At 51.3% G+C, this 23062-nt stretch overlaps 1 protein-coding gene across 7 annotated transcripts in view; it reads right to left on the reverse strand.

Annotated features, from left to right (window-relative positions):
- ANKS1A (ankyrin repeat and sterile alpha motif domain containing 1A) overlaps nt 1-23062 on the reverse strand; it is a 73918-nt gene that overhangs the window by 14930 nt on the left and 35926 nt on the right. For all 7 annotated transcript variants that reach the window (XM_064733147.1, XM_064733150.1, XM_064733146.1 and 4 more), the window contains 3 exons: nt 21205-21755; nt 10711-10777; nt 7208-7314 (listed from right to left, as the gene is read on the reverse strand). In XM_064733147.1, coding sequence (XP_064589217.1) covers nt 7208-7314; nt 10711-10777; nt 21205-21755 — 725 coding nt within the window. The remainder of the gene's footprint in view (nt 1-7207; nt 7315-10710; nt 10778-21204; nt 21756-23062) is intronic.

Genomic DNA, 23062 nt, shown 5'->3' on the forward strand with positions numbered 1-23062 from the left:
CCCTCCACACCGCCCCAAGGGAGGGCAGGGATGTGCCAGTGACCCCTGTCCCCACTGGGATCCCGTGGGATGCTGCTGCAGCCGACACGAGTTCTTGGAAAAAGGGCTGGCTTTGGTCACACCTCAGTGCCTGCACTGTGGTTAAACAGCCTGTGAGGCTCCAGGTTTCTCATTAAAGGCAGAAAAAAACAGTCAGAGGTTACCTGGCAGAAGGCAGCGTCCCCTCCTGCGACCGAGGTGACCCCAAAGTGACTGAGCCAAAGGCAGAGCTGCTGAAACCTGCCAGATTCCTCCTCCAGCAGGACACTCTGCAGGCACTTAAATACCCAATTTTCAGATGCTGCTTCCTCCCCAGAGCCTGGCATCCATCCATGCTCCTGTTCCAGCTAAGGAAGGGCCTGGGGCAGCGAGTGCTCCCTGCAGGACTCGTGGCTGGGCTGGCAGCACAGGGACAGCACTGCCATGGCACCCCCTGCACGGGCAGGATGGCACCAGGATGGCACCAGGACGGGGCTGCTCCAGAAAGCAACAGATGCAAAACCCCAACAGCATTCCCAGACTCCAAAGGCTCCTGCAGACACCCCAAGCAGAGAGACAGATGAAAGCTCTCTGTGCATACAAAGTGCACACAAAGCTCATTTTCTTTCTCCCCTCAGTGCATTGGAGACAATTTGCATCTTGTTGAAGATTCTGCTGTCACTGCTACTGCTCTGCTTTTGGCAGAGATGGAGACAGGTCCAGCTCACAGCTGGGCACACCCAGATCTCAGAGCAGGGGGACCCCATTTGATCACACAAATCTGTGTTTGTGATCTGTGGAGTTTGGTGCCTTCCCTTAAAACCATCTGCAGTCTGGGGTACTTGAGTGGAAAGCAGGGAAAAGGATCTGTTTGGTCCCAGCTCTTCACAGAGCATCAATGGGGAAAGGGGCTCACACAAAACCCTACAATAAATCTGAGATTAGCACACAGCCACTTCATTTTTAATTTTCTTCCCCATGCAGACTGGCAGCGTGACAATGGCAACAGAGGGAATCGGTCATGGTTGTCAAGTTCAGGCTATTTTATTGAGAGAAAAAAAATTAACTGCAACTTTAATGGGGTTTTTTTTTAATGTTTATAGGGCCTGGAGCTACTAATGAATCAAACATAAGTATCCTCTAAATTGCCAGTTCTGGTCCACCCACTTTGCTCCTCAAAATCCACTTCAACCTCTCTGCTCCCCATGGAGTCCATTCCTATTATCCAGGGAGCTTTGGCACAGCTCTGCCATTTCCCAAGATCCTCAAACTTCCTCCAGCCCCAGATCCCTGCATGCCTCTGCTCTCACCATTCTCTTGCAGAGACAACCCCAACACCCCTACCATGGTGGATAAAGCACAGTCCTTGGAACCTCCCAAGGACCAGCCAGAACCCACTGGGGAGATGTCAAACAAAATTCATTTAATTGAAAGAAATGATTCCCACTTGGGGCTTGGCAGAGACCCTGACCCCAGGGTCCAACTCCCCTCTTAGGGGGCTCATTTAGTGCTGCACAGTCAGTCTGGGGACACTGGCACGTGTTCCTGGGGGCTGACAGCAGTGACCAAATCCAGACACTGCCACCCAGAGCTTCTGCCCAGCTGAGGAGAGTTTGCTCCAGTTCCAGCCTGACAGCCCAGGCTTGAGCTACACAGAGCTCACCTGAATCTGCAGGAAAATCCCTGCACCAAGTGTGGTCAGGCCATGCTCTTGCTGTGTTTCAACCAGAGCAGATGCAGTAAAACCCCATCAGGGGTCTCTGGTGGCCCCTCACAGATCATTCCTGGGTGCAAACAGCTACTGGAACGCGCCAGAGCAGTTTTCCCCAAATGGCTACTATAAAATGACAAGTTCTATATGAAAATAGAAAGAAGCTCAGGGGCAGACACATTCCCAGAGCATGTCCAGAGCCTGGCTGCTGCCCAGGGGACCAGCAGCTGCGTGCCAAGCTGGGCCATTCTCAACGGGATCAGGCAGAGCCGAGTGACTGAGGACACAGGAGATGCCAGTGCTGCAGCAGGGCAGGTACCAGGTGAGAATGAGGATTGTGCAGATGTCAGCCCACACCCAAATCCCAGGATGTGAACAGCAAAGGAGACCTGGCTTTGTCAGATGTGGACTGGGGCTGTCCTCGGCTTGGGAAGGCACGAGAGGCGCTGAGCTCATCTCACACCCCAGCCAAGGTGAGCCAACCTGAACCAAGGCCTCAACTCCACATTTATCCTGGTTTTGCCTGCACACACAGAGAGGAGAAGGGAAGGAAAGGCTGTTCTCTTAGTGAACAACACTGCAGGCTAATCTAACACGGCCCTGAATTGCACTGAACCACATTAATGTCAGTACTCTAAATTATTTGCAGACACCCCATTCTTCCACCACCATCATTTTTCTACCACTTCTCCCCAATTATAAAAAAATAAATAAAATCCCCCAGAGGAGCCCAGGGCACTACACACAGAGAACAGATTTCCCTTTCTGACGCTGTCTCATTGAATCAGCATTAGCTGCTTTCCACACACTCCATGGGAATCCAGGCTTGAACAATAAAAAAAAAGCTATAAAAAATGGTTTATGTTCTCTTTTACCTGCTCATTTGTGAATCAGAATATCTTTGAACTGAATAAGAAGTTCAGCTCCAGAACACTGGTAGCACTGCCAGAGCACGCGGGGTTTGCCCTTCTCAGATGTCAGCCCAGGGGAAGCTGTGGGGCAGCAGCAAGATCCCACCCTCCAGGGGAAGGGGAAAGCTTTTGCAAGCATCTGAGATACATTTATGGGATCTGTGGGATCACAAAACACCCTGTGAGGGAACAGGTAATGGCATTTCCTTCCCATTCTGTGGAGGAATTCCGCCATCAGTTATTGCAATTCCTTCTCATTACAGCGGCCGGGTCCTTCCCCTCTCCAGACAGGCAAAGTCCAGCCTGCTGCTTCCCTGGGTTAATCTCTGCTTCTTTAGGGACCAGAAATGCACTGGGTATCCCAAAATCAATTTCCTGTGCATTCTGGACATCCCAAAAGAGGCATCTGTGGCAGAGGCACTGGTGAGCACAGCAGACATGATGGGGCCAAGCTCCAGGAGCAGCAGAATCCCTCTTGGTCCATATTCCTGTGACATTTTTCCTGCTCTCCCAGCTCATTTCCCACCAAGGACAATTAAGCCCATTTATTGTGTGCTTTTCTGGATGACACTTTTCACTCAGTGCTGCAGCTCTGTGATCTGACCTTTCATTCCCCTCCTCTGGTGCGGGATGAGGCAATGAGGCTCAAGGAGGCTCCTGGAACTCGCGCACGCCACGGGGCCGCGCTCCTCCACGTGGGAGGCAGCAGTGCTGCTCCTCCTGGGTGGTGGGCTGGCCATTCCTGCTTCACTGGAGCTGCTCACATTTGGCAGGCAGTGCTGCTGAGGGTTTTATCCTACTTGCAGAGCTGGATTTTTGCTAAGTCAAGGACAGCACAGCCACTGCCAGCAGCTTCGCCGCGGTTCTGTTCACCCAGCGCACAAATAAACTTTCCCCTCTGATGAAGGAATCCCAGCGGGCTGCAGAGCAGAGGAGGAGGATTGGAAGCACTATCTCCACTTGAGCTGTTCCTAATCCCAGCTGCCTGCACAGGCTGCTGCCCAATTCCAGCTCCATATGAAAAGCAGCAGCTGAGTGTCCCAGTCTGAGTGCCCCGGGGCAGTGGTGCTGGCCATGAAGGTCACTTGGTGGCAAGGCAGAGGGTGAGGGAAAGAAGCTGCTCTCTGGACAGTGGGGTTTGTGCTTGAGAGAGGCAGAATAACAGGGAAAGCCTCTTCCCTGCCTTGTCCACAAACAGAATGTGGCTACTTTAGGAAACTTAAAGGAAATAGAAGAATTCCTGCAGACACAGAGATGTGGCCCAATATGCAGAGGTAGGAAGAGAACTCCAGTGTTTTGGAAAGCTAAGCTACTTAAATTCACCTTTTATCACCCCTTTCTTCCCTCAACCAAGCCAAAAGATTACACAATCCCAGATCTGTGCAGACTTTGGTCCCTACCCAGGAACACACACAGGGACGAGGCGCTCCAACGTCACATCACATCCATGTCCCAAAAATCCTCCTGACTTGTGCCAGCAATACCCACCACCGAGTGAAGCCAGTGCTTGATCAACACTAACTGTCCCAGATGCAGAGCTGGAGTTCCCAGGAGCAGAGAGGAGGCTCCAGAGCACCTTTCCCTTCCTCAGCACAGCCTGTGAGACACTCGTGGCTCCCACTGTCACCTGCAGGAGCTGAGGGTCCCTGAGCCCCTCTCAGCTGTGGCTCAGCAGACCCCAAGAGGAGCAGGACCCTCCCTGCTGCCCACTCCAGCTGCAGCCTGTCCAGTGAGGCAGCCAGCACGTGGCTGGAGCACAGCTAATCCCCTAATCCCCAGTTCCTGGAGTTCTGAAAATAACGGAATTATTATTTTTGGAAACAACACATGTTTCTGCCTTGCTATATTAACATCTAATTAAGAAGCCAAATATATTTACAGAGCACTTTTCAAACTCCCTTTACACACAGTGTGCTCATGAATCACTTCCCTACCTGGGGGTAAAGGCTCTTGTGACATGGGGCATAGATTAACACAGGAGCCAGCTGAAAATACCCAGGGAATCAGAAATTCCTGAAAGCAGACCTGGCTGCAGCACAGGCCACCAGGGCTCCAGCAAGCCCAGCACCCCCAGTCTGAGTCTCTTACAACCCTGTCCCACACTGGGGGCAAACAGGGCACTTTAAACCCTGCTTCTCCAGTGAAGAACAGCACTGGGCACCCCAATGCCTTGTCAGACTGTTTTTAACCCTCCTCTGAGTTGTTATCTACTACAGGCTGAGTATCTTCCTCAGTAATTAAAGGGCTCTTTTAGGACACTGCCCTGCTCTGTAGCTACACCATCTCTGCACACTGAACACTCCTCCTGCAGAGCTCCTGGTTTGCCCCAAAAGGCACCTGGGGATCCCAGAGCAAATCCCAGGGACCACCCTGGCAGGCCAGAACACCCTGCAGCTCTCTGAGCAGGGAGCAGTGCAATGCAAAATCCTGCACAGAAAACACTTCTCATATCAAAAGACTCCAATTTCCTAGTTTAGGCTACTAAAACTTAATTAACCTCGTAACCCACCTGGTGATTTGCAAGGCATTACCCAGCGTTCTTTGGACCTTGAAATATTGAACACAGTGAGGCCCTAAGAGGGACTAATCCTTTCATAGAAACTGCTCAATTTCAGGAAATTAACACTCTCAGTTTGGAATATTCTCTGTTAGAGACTGGATGGGCAGCCAATAAAGCAATGGTTGTGCAGAGAAGAGGACTGGGCTTGGTGTCCTGAGCCCCTGCTCTGCCCAGCTTCAGTGTTCACAGCTGTTTTAATAATTCATCCAAAAACATCAAAAACACCACTAGAACCAAATTAACTACCTGTTCCTCACTTGTGCTCCATCTGAAGGTTTTGCTCCCTCAACACCAGAAGCTGAAGGCAAGGAACAACACAGAGGGAAAGATTCTAAATAATTCAACTTTCCTGCTGTGCTAATGTATTAGCTTGGAGTTCTCAGGGCTGGGATGAATGGATTTAAAGCCAGGGTTGGCACGGGTGCCAGGGTCAGCTCCCAAGGAAAGGAGATAAGCAGCAAAATGGAAATCAGCTGGGCTTTGCACAAAATCTTTGTGAAATTATTTGACCTTTTAAATTTAAGAGGAATGAGCAAATGAGTGTCCCATGCCCTGAATCCAGCAGCAGCCAAGTGCTGCACTGGGAGCAGCCACCCAGCACTGGACAGGGGAGAAGAACATCCAGCCATGAAGAGAGCAAATCCTACCACGTACCCAACACCACCACACAGAGGGACACACAGAGGAACCTTTGATACTGGAGTTTTGAGTTTTATGGGGTCAATCACAGCTGGGCAAGCAAGAGAAAGGTGTTTTATCTGCAGCTGCTGGGAGAGAGCTGCCACCAACCCCACAATGATCACAGATCGCTCAGCAGGGGATCCAAGAGGATCTACAAGGTTATTTCATTTAAATTTGTTGTACCATCTCCAAACAGCCCCAGCACACGCAGGGATGCTGAACCCTCACACATCCCTGGCCAAGAATCCACTTGGGACAGGCTGGGTGGGACACGGGGTGAAAACCAGAGCAAACCCCAGCTCTGGAGGGGAGTGTTGAGGGGAAGGGAAAGCAAATGGCCTGGCTGCTTGCTGTGGAGACCAGGAGGCACAGCTGGATAGACCCCACAACATTTATCCTCCTGTCCAGGTCATTTTGTAAAGTATAATTACACCCTGCCTTTAAGCAGCCCAACAGATGCTGCTCAGGTGTGTCCTTCCTTGAGCCTCCATCCATGCCCTTTCCTGTCTCTCTCCTGCCCCTCATACCCTCCCCAGCAGCACTGTGTGCTCCCAAACCCCCTCATCCAGCTCACATCCCCCTGGTGCCACCTCTCTGCACTGTCCCCAGCACCAGAGATGTCGCTGCTCCCGTTCCAAGGCAGGATGCTGCATTTGCCAAAATTACTTTTCCAAGGTTTATATCCATTTTTTGTTATTTGCCAAACTTAGAGTTTCACATTCAAAAGTATTTCTTTAAGCCATGTAGAGAGAACCCCTCCTGCAGCACCAAGATTTTCCCTCTTGGAAGTTCATCCATCATTCCAAACGAATTCCTGGATTTTTACAGCGTGCTGCTTTAAGTTTCTAGACACTGGTTATCAAACCCCTCAACTCTGAGCATTACCATGTCGTCATCATTAGGTTTCAGAGCCAACAGTGTCAGTGCAATTAGGTACAGCTCATTAACATACTGCCTGCATGCTCTGAGCAAGTACAGTTCCAACAAGAGGTCTGTGCCTCCTTCACAGCCCAGAGCACAGAGTGCTCCGGGCTCCCATCAAAACACCAGCGAATTTCAGCTCCCATTTCTGGAGTAAATTGCACAGTTAAGATTTAGCGGGCAGATGAAATAGAATTTTAGCAAGAAAACCAACAACACCTGAATTAAATGCAAAAACCCAACACAACCCTCATCTATTCCTTCTGCCCAACCTCCTACACCCCCCAACACCATCCTGGCGAGCAGCAGGACCCGGCTCTGCCCGGTGCCCACTCGGGGCATCGCCAAGGTGGGAAGCTTTGGCCAAGGCATCCCCCAGAGGCCGGGCTCCCTGGGGGCACTCACCAGGAAGCGAACATCATCAAAGCCATTCAGGAGCAGCTTGCTCTCGTACTGCTGCAGGCCGATGGACTCCAGCCACTCCCCGACGCTCTGCTCCAGCATCCGCGAACCTGACGAGAGAGGAATCGGCAGCCGCTTGAACAGGGAGAAACCGTTCAGGCGGTAGCAGCGGCACTCTGAGGAGGACAGATGGCATTGCCACATCATAGTCATTACCATAAAGAAACTCAAAAAATTATGCTCAGAGTACAACAAATCAGCGGGCTGACAATTCCTCTTGTGTGCACAGAGCATGGACAACGAGCTCGCGCTGCCTCGGCGGGCTCCGGGTGCAAATCTCTCTGCAGTTCACACTCAGAAAAGAAACTCCTCGCGCGGGCAGAGATTCAGAGGCGCTGCTGGGGCGCTGAGATCACAGGCACTGCTGTCAGGGCTCGTGAGTTCCTCGCCAGGCAAGCACATGAAGCCCAACCCCGTGGGGATGCGGATCCACTCCTCGGCTCAGCGGAAGGGGGCGGGAGGAGAGCAGCAAACTTCCACCCGAGGCATTCCCAGGCAGTCGCAGGTGCGAGGGAAGGGAGCGGAGCTGTGCCAGTCCTCTCATCCACACACCTCTGGACACAGCCCCGGCTCAGCGGGGAGCACGGAGCAGCCTGGGAGGAAACAGCTTCATGCAGCCGAGCCAGCTCGGACACGGTGGATGCTCGGGAAAGCAGCAGGAGCCCAGGCAGAGCGGCTGGCCGCGGGAAGACACGCAAGACAAAGGAAGCACAGACTGCAGCAGCCGAGAGGAAGGGCTTGTGCTCTTCCTCCCCAGCAGTCCTGAGAGAGGCAAACCATGGCAGGGGCTTGGTCTCGCCGTTTCTGTGTTATGGGGACCCCAGGCTCACGTCCGGCAGCCCTGGCTCTGTCATTTACCAGCGATCCGATCGCTCGGCATTCCGGCACGCTGCCCGGACCTCTTGGCATTCCAGCACGCTGGCCCCAGAGAGCCCAGCCCCACCTCTGCACCGTGTGACAGCACAGCCAGGACGGTTCTCACCCAACACTGCTGGTCCTGCCAGGTGTTGGGCACGCACCTGGATTTGCCCTTCCTTCATTTTCTTCAGCCGAGCGCAGCCGCCGCACGGAGCCCCTCGCTCAGACGGGGAGCAGCTCTGCAGGAAGGAGGCATTTCGGTTCCCTGCTTCCGAGCCCACAGCAAGAGGAAAAAAGCAAATGCAAGCACACTCTCTCCTCTTCCTGCAGCAGCTCAAGTCCGAGCCATGCCCTGGCACCTCCCCCTCAGCCTCTGATAAAGGAGATTCCTCACAACACCTATGGAAGCCCTGGCAGATGAGCTCTCCCTTCCCTCATCCCTGGGATGAGTCCAGTGACTTGTTACTCTCCTCTAGTAAAGCTCAAGACCTTAAGTATGACCAAAAAAAAGTTCAGAGATCTCCTTTTCACCAGGGAATTTGCTATGCAAGACAGGCAGATTTCCAGGCTCCCTGGCACGTCTCTTTCCAGCATGGATGCAAAGAAAAGGACGATCAGGAGACCCCCGTTTGCTTCCTTTGAACCTTCAGGTCAGCTGAAGCACTTTGGTACCTTCCAGCCATCCCTCCCCACTGTGCTGCAATGCTGCACACGCAGAGCTCACGGTGTCACCTGCAGATCCCTGGGGTAATTCCTGCTGGCTGCTCCCGGGGTTGCTCCCGTGCCGGTATTCGGTATTGAGGAGCGCCGGCCGGTCCTTCCAGCGCAGATCACAAAAGGCTTCTGCCCCCCTGCCCTGAGCCAGCCCATGCCCCGGGGCAGCAGCTCAGCCCGGACTGTGTGCCAGGAGCTGCCTCTCTCCAGGTCTCCATCCTCCCCTCCATCCTTTATCCTTTCCCTGCGCTCCGCCGGCTGCGGCGGCTTTGTCTGAGCCGCGAGCCCCTGGCTGTCCCTCCCTTCTCCTCATCCTCTCCCCCCTCCCAGTGCTCCCACCCGCCGGGAGGGAGGCAGCGGCTCCGCAACTCTCCAGTGGAAATCACTGACTCCTCAGTATTTACTCCATGATGGACAACACGGCTTGGGGGTTTTAAAAAATGATGTCACAGGTTTGCTCCGACAGATCCAAGTGATTTGTGGCTGGCTCAGAATTAATTCATCAAGAGAGAGGTGAGGAAGGGCTTGCTGCCTACCACAGCATTCCTGGGAGCTGTCGGGGTATTGGCAGAAGGAATGAAACCACAGCAGCTCCTTCCCCAGAGCTCCTGCATTTAATTTTTAAAATTATTTACTCCATTCAGCCTTGTATGCACCTGTAAATACATTTCTGCTTTCAAAAGGGAAACCTACAGTGATACCAAGTGCAGGTTTTCTGTTAACAAAACCCTTTCAAGTCATGACAAAATGAAGAGAGGGAAGTATTTGGAGGGAGGGAATGGAGGAGTTTTCTTCAAAAACAGAACAGACACCTAAAACATTCCAGGCTGAAAACGAAGATGCCCCAAGTACACCTGATATTTGTGTGTTACAAGGATGATACAAGAACAGAAGAATCACAGTACTTGTGCCCCCTGGCAAGATCCTGATCACAACTTCTGGCTGAAACAAACTCCTATTTCTCAGCTCCATCCTTCCCCCTATGCTCCACATTCTGGAATCCTGCCTTTGCTCTGCAGGAGCCCTGGCTCTGCCTCTCTCCTCCATGTCAGGCCTTTCCCTGCTGCTATTGATCCATCACAGCCTGAACCGGTGTGGGAAGGGCTGTCAGAGCAGGGAGCAAACCCACACAGCCTCAACTCCTCTGCAAAGCCATCTGATCCTGGAATGCAGAGCCTGAATCAGGCTGAACTCCCACTGGGAACAGTGGGTTCCTCCTCACCTAAGCAAAAACCTGAGTGACAAATGGAGATGATGTGAGCTCTGTCACAGCCCGTGTGAGCTGTGTGTGCAGATCTGTATTAGCATCTCATCAGGAGGAGCTGCTGCCCATCCAGAGTCAGGGCTGCTCTGCTGCAGCAGGCTGGAGGTGAAGGATTTAAAAGGACAGAATCCCCTGTGGTGGCAGCTCTCCAGCAAGCCTGAGTTCTGCTTTTGCTCACACCTCAAAGGCAGAGAAGGGAATTCACATTTTGAGGGTTGTCCAAGAGCCTTTTTCAGGTGCATTTAGAAATGCCCAGTCCCTGAGGCACCTGGCACATCAGCCACATGCAAAGGGCATGGCCACCATGGCACCCACACTGGCACCACCCAGCCCTGCCCAGCACAGCTGCTGCCCTCAGGCAAAGAGCTGGGAGGAAAATCCTGCAGCTGCATTCTGTAAAATTAATTGAATCTTCCCAAGGAGTGTAGAATTAAAATTGCTGGCAGCAGCCTTGAGCATCATGTGGGAACCCAGGTCTGCTCCTCCTGTGCCAGAGCATTCCTCTCCCTCCCAGAGCCAAACAGGTTAAAGACATCCACACACAGGAGCCAGCACCTTGTTGGTGTGCAGAGCACAGCCAGGACAGACAGACACAGGCTGGGTACCCTACCTGAGATCCTGTGCTGCTCCTGGGAAAAGTCAATGCCTTCGCCGATGGAACTCATGATCTTTTCAATCTGGAAATAAAGAAAAAAGCATGTGTTACATTATTAATAAAGCTTCAGGGAAAGGTAAAAGCAGCTCAGGATTTCACCTCCCACGTGACAGCTGAAGAAATGCAGGAAAGGATGTTAAGGTATCTCTGAAGCAGAAGAGGCTCCCTGGACACCCTGCCTGGGCAGTCTTTGTTGGGATGGATGGACCACAAGGGATATGGAGAGGTTGAGGCTCTGCAGAGCCTTCCCTTCCACAACCTGCCAGTGCCTGGCAATAAAAAGCTTCAACAAAAGCATCCCCCAGCAGAGCCTGGGGGTGAGAGGGAGCCCCAAACTCCTCCCTCACCCTGCAGGAGCACACAGCCCCCTACACCAGCAGTGAAACTGCAGCAATGCTCTCACCCCCTCCTTCCCAGCAAGCTGACTGGGAGCTCAGCTTCCCCACACTCTGGTTTGTTGGGCATTTTTGTTTTGGCTTGATTTATTTTTTAAACCATCATATTTCCCAATGCCATGCATGGAGCAGGTGCTTCCAAAGGGTTTGATAACAGACTGTGTGGGATAACAGCATGACGGGGCAAATGCCTGCAGGACCCAGGAGAGGGAGCAGGAGACAGCTCCATCAGCTCCAGACAAACCTCAGGCAGTGAGGAAGAAAAGGTTCAAACTCTGCTGGAGTGGGTCTGAGTCCTCTTAAGAGCTGCATTTGCCACACATACAAAAGAATAAATTAATTGCAATTCCCAGTGAACTTTCAGGAGACTTCCCTAAATGAGAAGAGAAACTTTTCAAGCAATTTTTGAGCAGAATTTGTAAATTGAGGCTTCCAATGCAGTGGTGCAGAGGGAGAACTGACAATTCCCAGGTTAGTTTGTAAGAGGAAAGACAAACTGCAGCTCAGCTGGTCAGTTCAGACCCTTCAATACTCAGCACTGAACTCCACTGTTGCCCAAAGAGAAACACACTTGAGAAGTTCAGGGCTGGTTGCCTACCCCCAGCCTTCAGTCTATAACTGAGCAGAAAATTTAAAAAAAAAAAAAAAAAAGCCTCCAGTATGATTCCCAAAAGGAAATCTCCCAAGCAAACACCCCTGTGAGGCACTTCTGAGTGGCTGCTGCTGAATGCAAAGTGACTGGCCACAGAGTGGGGGAATGAACCTCAACTCTTACTCAACTTTTTTTCTCCTGGTCATTTAAGGACATTCTTGGGGAAGGAGTCCAAGTTGCCCTGGATTTCACCCCTGGCTGCCTCTGCCCTGCCTGGCTCCCAGAGTGATGCTGTGTTTGGTGCAGCTGCACGACTCCCCACTGCTGTGAGCAGCTCCTGGGGATGCTGCAAGGGGCTGGACCTGCCTGCCATGCACCCTCAGGGGCAGCTTGGAGCTGAGCCCCACCAGAGAGGGGTTCTGGTGAAACAATGAGAGCTCTTGCAAGGCTCCTGCCAAGGCAGATCTCCAGAAGCCTCTCCTCCTGCAGGGAGCAGCAGGCACTGCACTGGCAGGGTTAAATCTCACCAGGGCCCAGGCTGTGCTGTGAGCTGTGACAGCTTTTAAGGATGCAGGTCCTCTGCTCCTGGAAAACCATGAGGATGAGCAGCTCTGTTGGGCTTGAAATACAATTAACACCCATTTACTGAGAGATTTGAAAATCAGCTTGGGAAAACATCAGAAGCTCCAGAAGTTTAAGGACATTAAACTTTGCAGATTGGTGCCCATCAGTTCCAGGACAAGGTAAATCTCTGAGCTGGAGCTGCTCTTGGAGCTTGTCTGGGAATCTCTAGCTGGATTCAGATTGCAAATTAACTCTGAGGCCAAGTTCCTTTGTTTCCATCGTGCTGCTCTCTCCTGATCTGAGAGAGACTTGATGCTGTCCAGGCTCAGCCCCCAGCACTGCCAGCTCTGCAGTCCCAACCCTGCCTTGAGGACTTGCAGGTGCCTCTGGAGCACTGAAACACCCACGACCTTTCCTCAAAAGCAGGGAATTGCCTTGTGCTATATAAAACTGAATGGAAATGAAACAATCACGTGGCAGAGGATTTACCTTTCCCAGCCCTCCTTTGCCAAGTGCTGGTCACAGTCCCAGCTGTTACCATTACTGCAGAGGGAAATCCTGCCCTGCCCTCGGCTCTCCACCAGAAGCAAACACCTCAAACAGACTCACACACCACTTCAAACACGGGTTTATGGCTGACCAGCCTGATTTAACTGTTAGGAGGCTGCAAAGAGAAGCATGAGGGGAAGGACGAACCTAGAGAGGGAACCAAAGCTTTAGAGCATCCCCATCCTCTGCAGCCTCTCCTCAGCTGCACAAGGGGCTGAAGAGAAGATACCTTGAAAACAGCCTAGACTACAGTTTTTTAGGCTGTCCTTTCCCACTGGTTAATTATTAAAATACAAAAATACCATGTTTAAATATAGCACTGCAGCTCAGACTTAGTTGTAGCCTGAACACACAGTTCTGATTTGTTTTGGCTTAACCTGTATTTTTCCACTGAAGCACCAAGTGCCCACCTCTGGTTGTGCTGTGGGGTTGCTTTGGGGTGGGGATTTTATGGTTTATTTGTTTTACAGCCACAGAAATAAAACCATAAAATACTTCCACCCTCTAAATTAATAGAACCATATCTGTTATCTCTGATGCAGAGGGGCAGTGGCTCCACGTGGGACAGACAGGGAGCCCTCAAACCCCAGCAGGGAAGGAGAAACTCCTGCACAGCTGAAGCACTCTGGGAGAAGGAAAGGCTGCAAGGAGAGCAGAGTGTCCCTCATTAACCCCACAGCAGGAATGTGCCTGGAAGGAGCTGTGGAGCAGTTACCAGGACTGGAGCTCTTGGATTTAGCTTCACATTTGCCTACATTTGGTGAGAGACACAAATGTCCCAAAAAAAGGAGCTGGGTGTGGCTGAGAGTCCAGCCAGGGCCGGGGCGAGCTCTTCCAGGCAGGCAGGGAACATAGCAACTGGCCAGTGCCTCCAAAACAGAGCCTGACTCAAAACAAACCACCCTGAGCACAGTTCTGCTAACAGAGGAAGGGACATTTGTTTGCAGAAGGCCAGCGAGGCCAAGCCAGCCTCGTGGCAGGCTGGGGTCTGTCCTGCTGCAGGACAGGAGGAGAATCCTGCCCAGTGACTGCCCACCTCACAGTGCCCATGGCAGCAGCAGCCATGGCTCCTTACATGGGCAGGATGCCTCCTCCTCTCTGATGGCAGCCTGCAGGAGCAGCAGGGACACAGGGGTGTGCAGAGGGCAGTGACCCCTGTCCCCAAGGGCACACAGTGCCCTGCAGAGGCTCTGCTCCCCACTGCCCTGATGGATGCCAAGCCATGGTGTTCATTCTGATCTCTCCAGCTCTTCTTCCTCAGCCACTGCTGAAGTTTGAAGCCAATGAATCCATTGAGACTGAGGGCCATTAAAGCAGCCCCAGTGCTTTTGTCCCAGAATAAAGAGCTTCACACAACACAGGGCAGGAGCCCCATTTGGGCAGCACCAGACTGACCATCACTCTGTCAGGGTGACACTCACCCAGTTTTGGAGGCACCTTGATGCTCCTGGAGCTTTCTGAAAGGGGCTTTATAAAACCTCACCTTACACTCAGCAGCAATGCAAATGCAGAAGTTTGTTCTCAGTCTCTGCACGCAGCATCAGAGACTGCCAAGGACACAGCAAGGTCACCCTGACACAACTAAAATCACAGAATCCTCAAACACTCTGGGTTGGAAGGGACCTTAAAGCTCATCCAGACCCACTCACTGCCATGGGCAGGGACACCTTCCCCTATCCCAGGGTGCTCCAAGCCCTGTCCAGCCTGGCCTTGGGCACCTCCAGGGACGGGGCAGCCACAGCTGCTCTGGGCACCCTGTGCCAGGGCCTCTCTACCTTGTGAGGGTCAATGACTTCTCTGTGGCCCCCTCCCAAACTCTCAGCTTAAAAATCAGCAGTGAATCCTGAGCACCAGAAGAGGACCTGCAGTGCACCTGCACAGGCCTCAGACTCTGGGCAGAGAAGTTACTCAAATAAAGGTCTGTAATTAAATAAAACCACACAGAACCAAGCACACACTATCTGCCATATGGAGGGCATTAGTGCACTATAATGACACCCTGCAGCAGGAGTATAATTAAGAATATAGCAGGATTCCCATTATAAATCCTTATTACTGAGGGTTCATAACCTACTGTACAAACCTGCCTGGGGCTCAGGCTCAGCACACAAGAGCAGCTCCAGCAGCTGATTTCAGTCTCAAAAGCTACTTACAAAGTTGGGTAGAAAGGTTATCAGTCTTTTAAATTTCTGCAATTCCAGGAGAGTGTCAGGAGTTAAGACTTCATTATTTCCAAGCTTTAACAGCTGGGGGATGGGGCAGATTTGGTTTCAAATTATAATAAAAAAGGAACGCCCAAACAAGCTGCTTCTACAGTTTCAAACCCCTCTGAGCACAGCAAACCCCCAGTGATATGTGAGCAGCCCCATCAGAGCCCAGCAGGTCAGCTCTAAACTCCAGGGGAGAGCTATGGGCACGTGAGGTTGGCAGAGGATGCTGTGGCAGCACAGAATCACTGACATTTCCATTCTGTACCAACAGCACAGCAAACCTCACGTGACTGATTGATATTTCACCCCTGAAGGAGGACAGGAGGCTGCTCAGACTCAGCTGGGATATACCCTGGAGCAGAAGAATTGCAGCATCCACCAGCATGTCTGAAAGGGATGGAGCAAGAGTGGGATCTGGGATGATACCTGCTGACTCCTTAATACAGGTACAGATCTGCAAAATTTGGATTTGGGCCATGAATCTCATTTCTAGGTTGGTGACAGCCCATAAACCACTTCTGGTTCGGTTTATGATGCTTCAGCTTCTGTTCTCCCATTGCCATCCCATGGAGCACATGGCTCATATTTCACTGCTCAATATATTCCATGTCTCCAAAAGACACCAGCCTGTATGAACTCAGCATAACAAACACCAGAGGCCTGGAAAACATAATGCTCCATTTATTTATTCAAAGCTAAACTGCACCAGGCAGTTGTTCACGGCACATTTGAGCACTGGTACCCAGAGCTGCTGTGCTCCATCCTCCCCCAGCAGCCTTCCACAGCACAGAGACTTGCTGAATTTATTTCAAATCATCCTGCAACTGCTCACCAGTGATAAAGGCAAACACATTTTCTGGCTTAATATGGTCTCTGAGAAATTCATTTGGATGGGGACCAGGGCCTGTTGCTTCACGCCACTCTCCAGCCTCTGTTTTTGTACAAATCCCAAAGTTACAAATCCAAACACGTACCAAAAGGAACTCATGGTATAAACTTGAATTTCACAACAGTGTCTGATGGATCTGCAGTATCACAGCCCTCCAAATATCAATGTTGTTTTGACAAACAGTAAAACCCAACACTGACATGATAAAGAGAATGGCCAAACGTAGCAACAGAGCTGCCCACAGCAGAGGAGATTTTTACAGTACTGTTTCCTGCAAATACCTATCATTTTGCTTCCAAATGCTACCTGTTTTAACTGCAGTCTTATATATAAACTTTTAGATTTTCAAAACAGATCACTGGTTTCACTGGCCTCTGGTTTAAGTGGCAAAATGACCTCTCCTTCTAGGTACTGATCTTTGATAGCTTATTGAACTGGACAAAGGCTACTCTGAGTCACAATAAAAAAGGCAAACCCCCCAGAAAGGCTTGAATCAATTCAGTGTCTTTCCATATTCCTGCCTCCTTACACAAACCCCAAAGCAATAAGGCTCTCAAGCAAGGCTGGCTCTGGCCTGTGGGACAGAGCAGTGAAGCTGCTCCAGGATGGAGAGAGAGATTTAAAGACATTTTTTAAAATAAAAGCTTCAGAAGTGCTGGAAGATGGGACATAAAGCGGAAGAGAACATAATGAAGGACTGGATTTAGTAAGGACACTGTGGCCAGACATTTCTGTTCCTGAAAAACAAAAATGTCCCCAAAATGCCAGTGATCACAAGGCTGTTACATAACCTACACATCCCATCATTCTCACAAGAATCAAAAGCTCCTGATTCACAAATATTGAGTTCACACACTTGAGAAGCTCCCAGAAACTCACACAGAGGTGGATGGAGCTGCTGCACTGGCAAATATCACAACCCCTGTTGTGTCCAACCCTGGCTGCTGGAACAAAGCATGCCTGGTCTTTACATTGGCCTTTCAGCACACAGGTTTTCCTGTCAAACCAGTAAATTGTCTTACACTGGCTTGGATTGGCTCAGTTCCACACTGGCTCAGGATTCCAACAGGCTGGGACTTTGCAGCACATTTAAAAATGGTGGAAACACAAAAGCTTTCACTTCAAAAAGTTCATCAGGCTGGAGGAAATCTCACCACTGGGGGCAAAGAGAAGAGATTGGACACGAGGGATGATGTAAGAATTCCTGACCTTAGCACAGGAAAACCAGGAGGAAACATTGGGATCTGGAGACAATGGAATAATCAGCCCAATAATTAAGCTGATTAAGAGCCTGCTGGCCATGCTTGTTTAGCAGAATCAAAACCAAAAATACTGACCCCACTGCTGCTTCTGCCCTAGACAAAAGTGAATTACAGCTATTTCAAGCAAAGGGGGAACTGGAATGTGAGCTGAGGGCAGGGGACACCCAGGGACAATTGAAGTCATCGTGCCTGGTCCCACCAGCCAAAGCCAGGGCAAGCTGAGATTTGAACACCTGAACCAAGAGAATAAATGGAACATTTTGGGAGGCAGAGCTTTTATACACCATGCAATTTCACCAGGCACAAAAGCAGCAGCTCTTCCTGAGTAACAAGGGGAATATTTGCATTTTCTTTCAAGGGTGCTGGCTGGCAGCTCTGAATTTCAACTCCTGGGTGTTTAAAGGCAGTGGCAGGTTTTGCATCAAAAGCTTTCCACAAAGTTTGACATTTCAATGCAAATGTTGTTAATCCTCCACAGTGAGCCTGTAATTAAGACACTGATTCCACAGGGTGCTGCAGCACCCAACAGTCCAGACAAGGCATAAAGGCACCCACAATCTCCATCAAACTCCTTCCCAGCTCCAAGCCTGAGGTGGAAGCACCACAGCTGTGCCATCTGCTCCTGGCATCCATCCTTAGGAGACATCAACAGCCCCAAAATGGGTCAGGAATTGGTGAAATACTTCATCCATGGTTACTGCAGATGCAAAGCATTCCTTTCACAGGAGACATGGAGCACCACTGCAGTTAGTCATCAGAGATGAATGTCCAGTGCCATAATTAGCTACAGAATACTCATTAGTTCTTCAACTAATTCACTTGGGAGGGAAAAAAAAAACCTGGTGGACTGTGCACCTTCTTTTTTCTAAAAAAATCTAAAGTGATGTGCATGTTTTATTCAGTTCCCTAAATTTTTTTTGAAGGATGTTTAATCTTTTCCTAGGAGCACTTAGGTTAGAACACAGAACTGCAACCTCATTTTGTGAGATGGGTACCAGAACCTCCAAAATTGAAATTCAGCATTGGAACAGATGACTTGACAGCAGGCAGCTGGAAGTGGAGGATGTCAGGGGATTTTAAGGGATGTCAGGAGCCAGGTCTGAGGGTAATTCCCAGCAGCCTTCCTTGTTCTTTGCCCTGATCATTTAACAGATCGTTTTTCTTACCAGCACCTAAGAGGGAGAAGAGCAGCCCCAGGCCTTGACTGCAGAATCCCTGCTCAGAGCCTGGGGCATGAACCAGGCTGAAGGGCAGGTCTGGAGCTGCTCTGGAGAGCAGGAGGGCAGAGCAGAAGCAGGTTAACCTGCCCTGGAAAGGGGGCTGGGGGCCAGAGCCCCCTCCCTCCCTCAGAGATGCAAATCCAGGTTGTTCTGTACCAAACCCCTGAGAGCTGCTGCTGCCCCACTCATCCCTGTCTGCTCAATACTCACCAGCCAATGATGAAAACCAAATCCATCCCTTCAGCCCACAGACAGGTTTGGAAGGATTCAAACATTTATGCTGACCAAGAGTTGCATCCCCTCACATGCCCCTTGCCCTCACCAGAGCAGGACTGAGCATTTTCACTCCTCACCCCCCTGGGCAGTGCCTGGATGTTGGATGTGAATTTTTCTGCCCTGCTCACACAGAGATCCCACCTGGCAGCAGCTGCAGGGGTCAGGAGCAGATGGGACATGGGCTGAACGGGCTCCTGGGCAGCACAGAGCACAAAGCAACACTCTGGGCCAGCTCCTTGGCACAGGGGAGCTGCAACTGGGAACAGGGATGAGCTTTGCCAAGTGAATAACTCCTTCCCCATCCCACCCTCCTGGCAAAGCCAGCAGCACCTTCCACTTCCAACAAAGGGCATTGGCAGCGCTCGGCCAGGGCAAGGACGTGACCCTCTGCTCACAAGCAGCAGATTTTCTGTCCCCAGTCAGACTCCAGAGCCCAGAGCAGGGTCAGCTCAGGCTCTGCTGCAGATCTCATCTGTCCAGGGACAGCACAGAGCCCTCCCAGGCCCCTGTGCCCTGCACAGACACAGCTACAGCTGGCCAGGCCAGCAGGCAGAGTGCTCAGCTGGGAGAGCTGCACAGGGATCACTTCCCTCCTCAGTCACCTGCATAAAGGCCATTAAAATTAACAGAATAATACAAATCTGCCATTGTTTCCCCCCAGCACAGAGGGAAAGCCAAACCATTGCTAACAGGGATGGCTCAACAAGGTTTATTTATCCCTGGTAAATGCAGAGGCTGCAAGGTGCATCCAGCTCTGAGCAGCTGCATTATCCCATCCAGGGAACTAATCTGACACACAACCACAGAATTACATTTATGTTTAAATCTCACTGATGCCACCATGACCAGCAAGACTTTAAAAAAAAATGAGATTTGCCCCACTGCAGACAGATGTGAATTTTTCGCATTCTTTCTGTGATTTCCTCACCTAAACATGAGAGGAAGGAAAAGCAGATTCCTCTCCTGGGGCTTGTCCGGCTGCCTCAGGGGAAATGAGGGATTTGTTTACAGGCAGGAGGAAGCAGCTCTGAGGGTTCATCTGAGCAGAGGAAGCAGAGGCAGTGCAGGCAGCTCAGCACTTGACCTCTGCTACCAATGCACTCGTGCCAAAGGCTTCTGCCCTTTCAGTGTCTGCTGCAAACAGCTCAAATAAAAGCACAGGGAATTATCCAGCCCTTCCAAAGAACCTTCTGCTGCAGAGCCTTTCCCTAAGCCATGGTACAACTGACCTGGGCAATTAACAGCAAAGCCTCTCCAGCCCAAGCAGCTGCAGAGGAAAATATCTATTTGGCAACCCTGAGACCCAGCAGGGAGTGAGGGGGAGGGAGAGAACAGACCGAGGGATGGGTTCTCACGTTGCTTTTAGCATCTCTAAATACCTCCCTCTTCCCCAGATGATAATTTTCTCTCTGAGTTAGGGCTGGAGAGGCAGCTGAGCATCAGCCAGTGCAGGGGCACAACCCTCCCCCGGGCTTCCACGCCCGGCACACGCGGCTCCACACCCCCAGCACCACGCCAGGCTTCCAGTTCCTTTCCAGAGTACAAAGAGTGGTTCATCCGAGCTTATCTCTCCTGCAGCCCCACTTCCCCCAGCACAGAATCATCCCCAAAGAATGTTTCAGTAATGCTGCGGTGCTGAATTTCAGAGGGACACTTAATCTTGCCCCAGTGGCTCTCCAGGGCCAACTTTCTGAGCATGAAATATTTAACTGTCCGTGGGCGTCCGATATGATAATAAAGAGAGTGCTAACCAGCCGCTGAAATGAGCGTGTGAGGAGGAGAGCAGGAGCTATCAAATACACCAACCAGCCTAATTGCTGCCTGCCTTCCATCCCCATGAACCCCTGGGCACTGCTCACACTCCCCAGCAGCACAGACCCAGCAACACAACACTTCCAAGACACTGGGACAATCAACAGGGAAGAAGTGGAAGGAGGAAAGCAGGATTGATTCACAGGTTGGTGAAGGGCATTGTTATCAAGTCTTTCTCATTTTGGGGATGTGAAAACCTATCTGGCTTGCCTAAAAGAAACCAAGCCCTGTGTCACGGTTTGAAACTGGCCTAATGCCAGTGCCCCCATGAAAATATATGCTCCCTGGGCATATGTCTTGGAGGTTCCTTCAAGGGGATTGAAAATATTGTCATTATCATCATATATGGTGAAGAGGAACAAGAATACAAAGCTTTGCTCGACACTGGCGCACAGCGCACATTAATCCCAAAAAATCTCACTTCCTTTTTTCAAACCAGGACACTGTGTATTTGAGCAAAAAACTTAGAAACTGCTTGCAATTCTGCTACTCCCCCACTCCAATGAACTTTATCTTTTGGCATTTAACACCTTGCAGACTCCCAGGTGAGCGTGTGCCTGTTGCTGCATTGTGAGAGTTCACGGAACCCACCCAGGACCCCCGAGGGCAGCGCGGCAGAGGGGAGCTCCTGCTGCACACTCCTTCCTGGCACAGAGGCTCTTTAGCAAGCTCAGCCTTACCTCATCCCACTCGGAAGCAAAGGATGGGGACTTCTCCAGCCGCTTCTTGCCGGTGCTGCAGTTGGAGAGCGATTCGCTCCGGCTCCCCATGGCATCGTCCTCGCTCGGGGAGCAGGTCAGCAGGTCAGAGTCCGACTTGGACAAGCTGCGGCTGAGCTTGAGCTCGGCTTTGGGTTTGCTGCCCGGGTGGGCTCTGCCCACAGCTCTGTCCCCCTCTGGCTCAGCACACGCGTGGGGCGTGCCCAGGGCGGCGGGATCCGCCCGGCTGACGTGCTGCACCGTGGCGTACACCGCGCTCTGCGTGGGCTCCGGGGAGCTGCTCCGGGCCGGTCCTGACGACGTTAGCTCAGCATCCTCCAGCTGCATAGCAGCAGGGTGGCTCGTGCCTTCGGCGTCCCCCTTCTCCGAGGAGGAAGCGAGCCTGAAAGGGTCCTCGCTTATTTCACAGATTGGAGAAGAGCCGTGGAGCAACCCTGAGAACTGCTCTGGCACCTGGATGTCCTGGCTGTCGGCAGAGTCCTGGCTGCGGCCGCCGCTGCTCCTCCTGTGGTCTTCAAGGGGATGAAAGCAGAGAGGAGGGGGAAATTAAAAACGTGGAAGAAGCAGCAAAATTCCAGCTCTCTCCCTCAGCAAGGGAGGGAGAGATCTAAAGAGAGAACAGTTCCGTATTGTTCCGCGTGCTCAACTTGTACCCAAAGTCATGGCATTTATGAAATTCCAAACACTGGCCCGATTTACGCAATCTGGCAGCTCTCCGTGTTTTTTATTCCTGTTAACACTAACTATCAGGCCTTGCTATATAAGGCCAAGAGAAGTGCTAACTATATCCTGCAGAGAGAGCAAGTGAGGTGGGAGCAGCAGAGACGGAGGCTCCTGGAACATCTGATCCCTTTCCATAAAGGCCAGAGCGTTATTTAGAGCCGCTCACCCGGCTCTTGGCACGGGCTGCAGGGTGGGAAAACGCCTGGACTGCAACCGACCTGAGAGTTCCAAAATCCGCTCCCAAAAAAACCCACTGCTTCCCTCCCTAGTGGCTTCCGAGTTTAACCTCTCCTCCCTGCTCAGGGGAGAGAAATAAACAGTTTATGCAAGGGAAAAAAAAGCTTGAGCAAAAAGTCTCTTTTGCAATGAACTGAGCACAGAGCGGCCAGAGCTGGTGGAGCACTGGCTGCCCCAGAAATGTGACACTGGTTCCCAGCTACTCCTGCCCCAGCAACCTTAATATCAGGTACCAGGGTCCTGCATAAACCATGAAGAATTGACTGATCCCAAGTGCTGGGTGCACACACACACAAACATGCACTCACCTTTGTCACAGCTGAACGAGCATTTCAACTGCAGAAGCAAAAAACTTTGTCAAGCCAACAATCTAACTTTGGTTTCCTAGGATTCCTTCACCCTCTCAGCATTGCTTGTGAATTTTAACTGCTTCCATTTAGTGCTGAAGAAACTCTCCAGACTGAGAACTAGAAATTGATGCTGCAAGGGAACAATACAGCGAAACGCTCGGATAATGAGGCTCTGAAGTGCAGGGAGGATGTTTGGATCTGAAGAGGAAATCACTTGCTCTGCAGAACCCTCCTTTCCTGAGCAAAACAGTTCTACTCCAACTAAAAGTAACCTGTTAGCAGCACAGAGAGCCCAACTCAGCTCCCAACTTTCCTTTCTCTTTTCCTTTCTCCTTTCCAGCACCAAGCCTGACCAGGGCATTTTCAAACACCAATACCCATTGGGCTTTGTGGTCTGTCCTCACACCAGAACTGGGCAGGGAAGAGCTGAATCAGTCATTTGCCTTTGTGTGGGGGTCCCAGGTACCCCGTGCCTGGTGAGGATGGTGAGTCCCTCCCACAGGCACAGC

Source organism: Zonotrichia leucophrys, chromosome 26 (genome assembly GCF_028769735.1).
Source record: "Zonotrichia leucophrys gambelii isolate GWCS_2022_RI chromosome 26, RI_Zleu_2.0, whole genome shotgun sequence".
NCBI lineage: Eukaryota > Metazoa > Chordata > Aves > Passeriformes > Passerellidae > Zonotrichia > Zonotrichia leucophrys.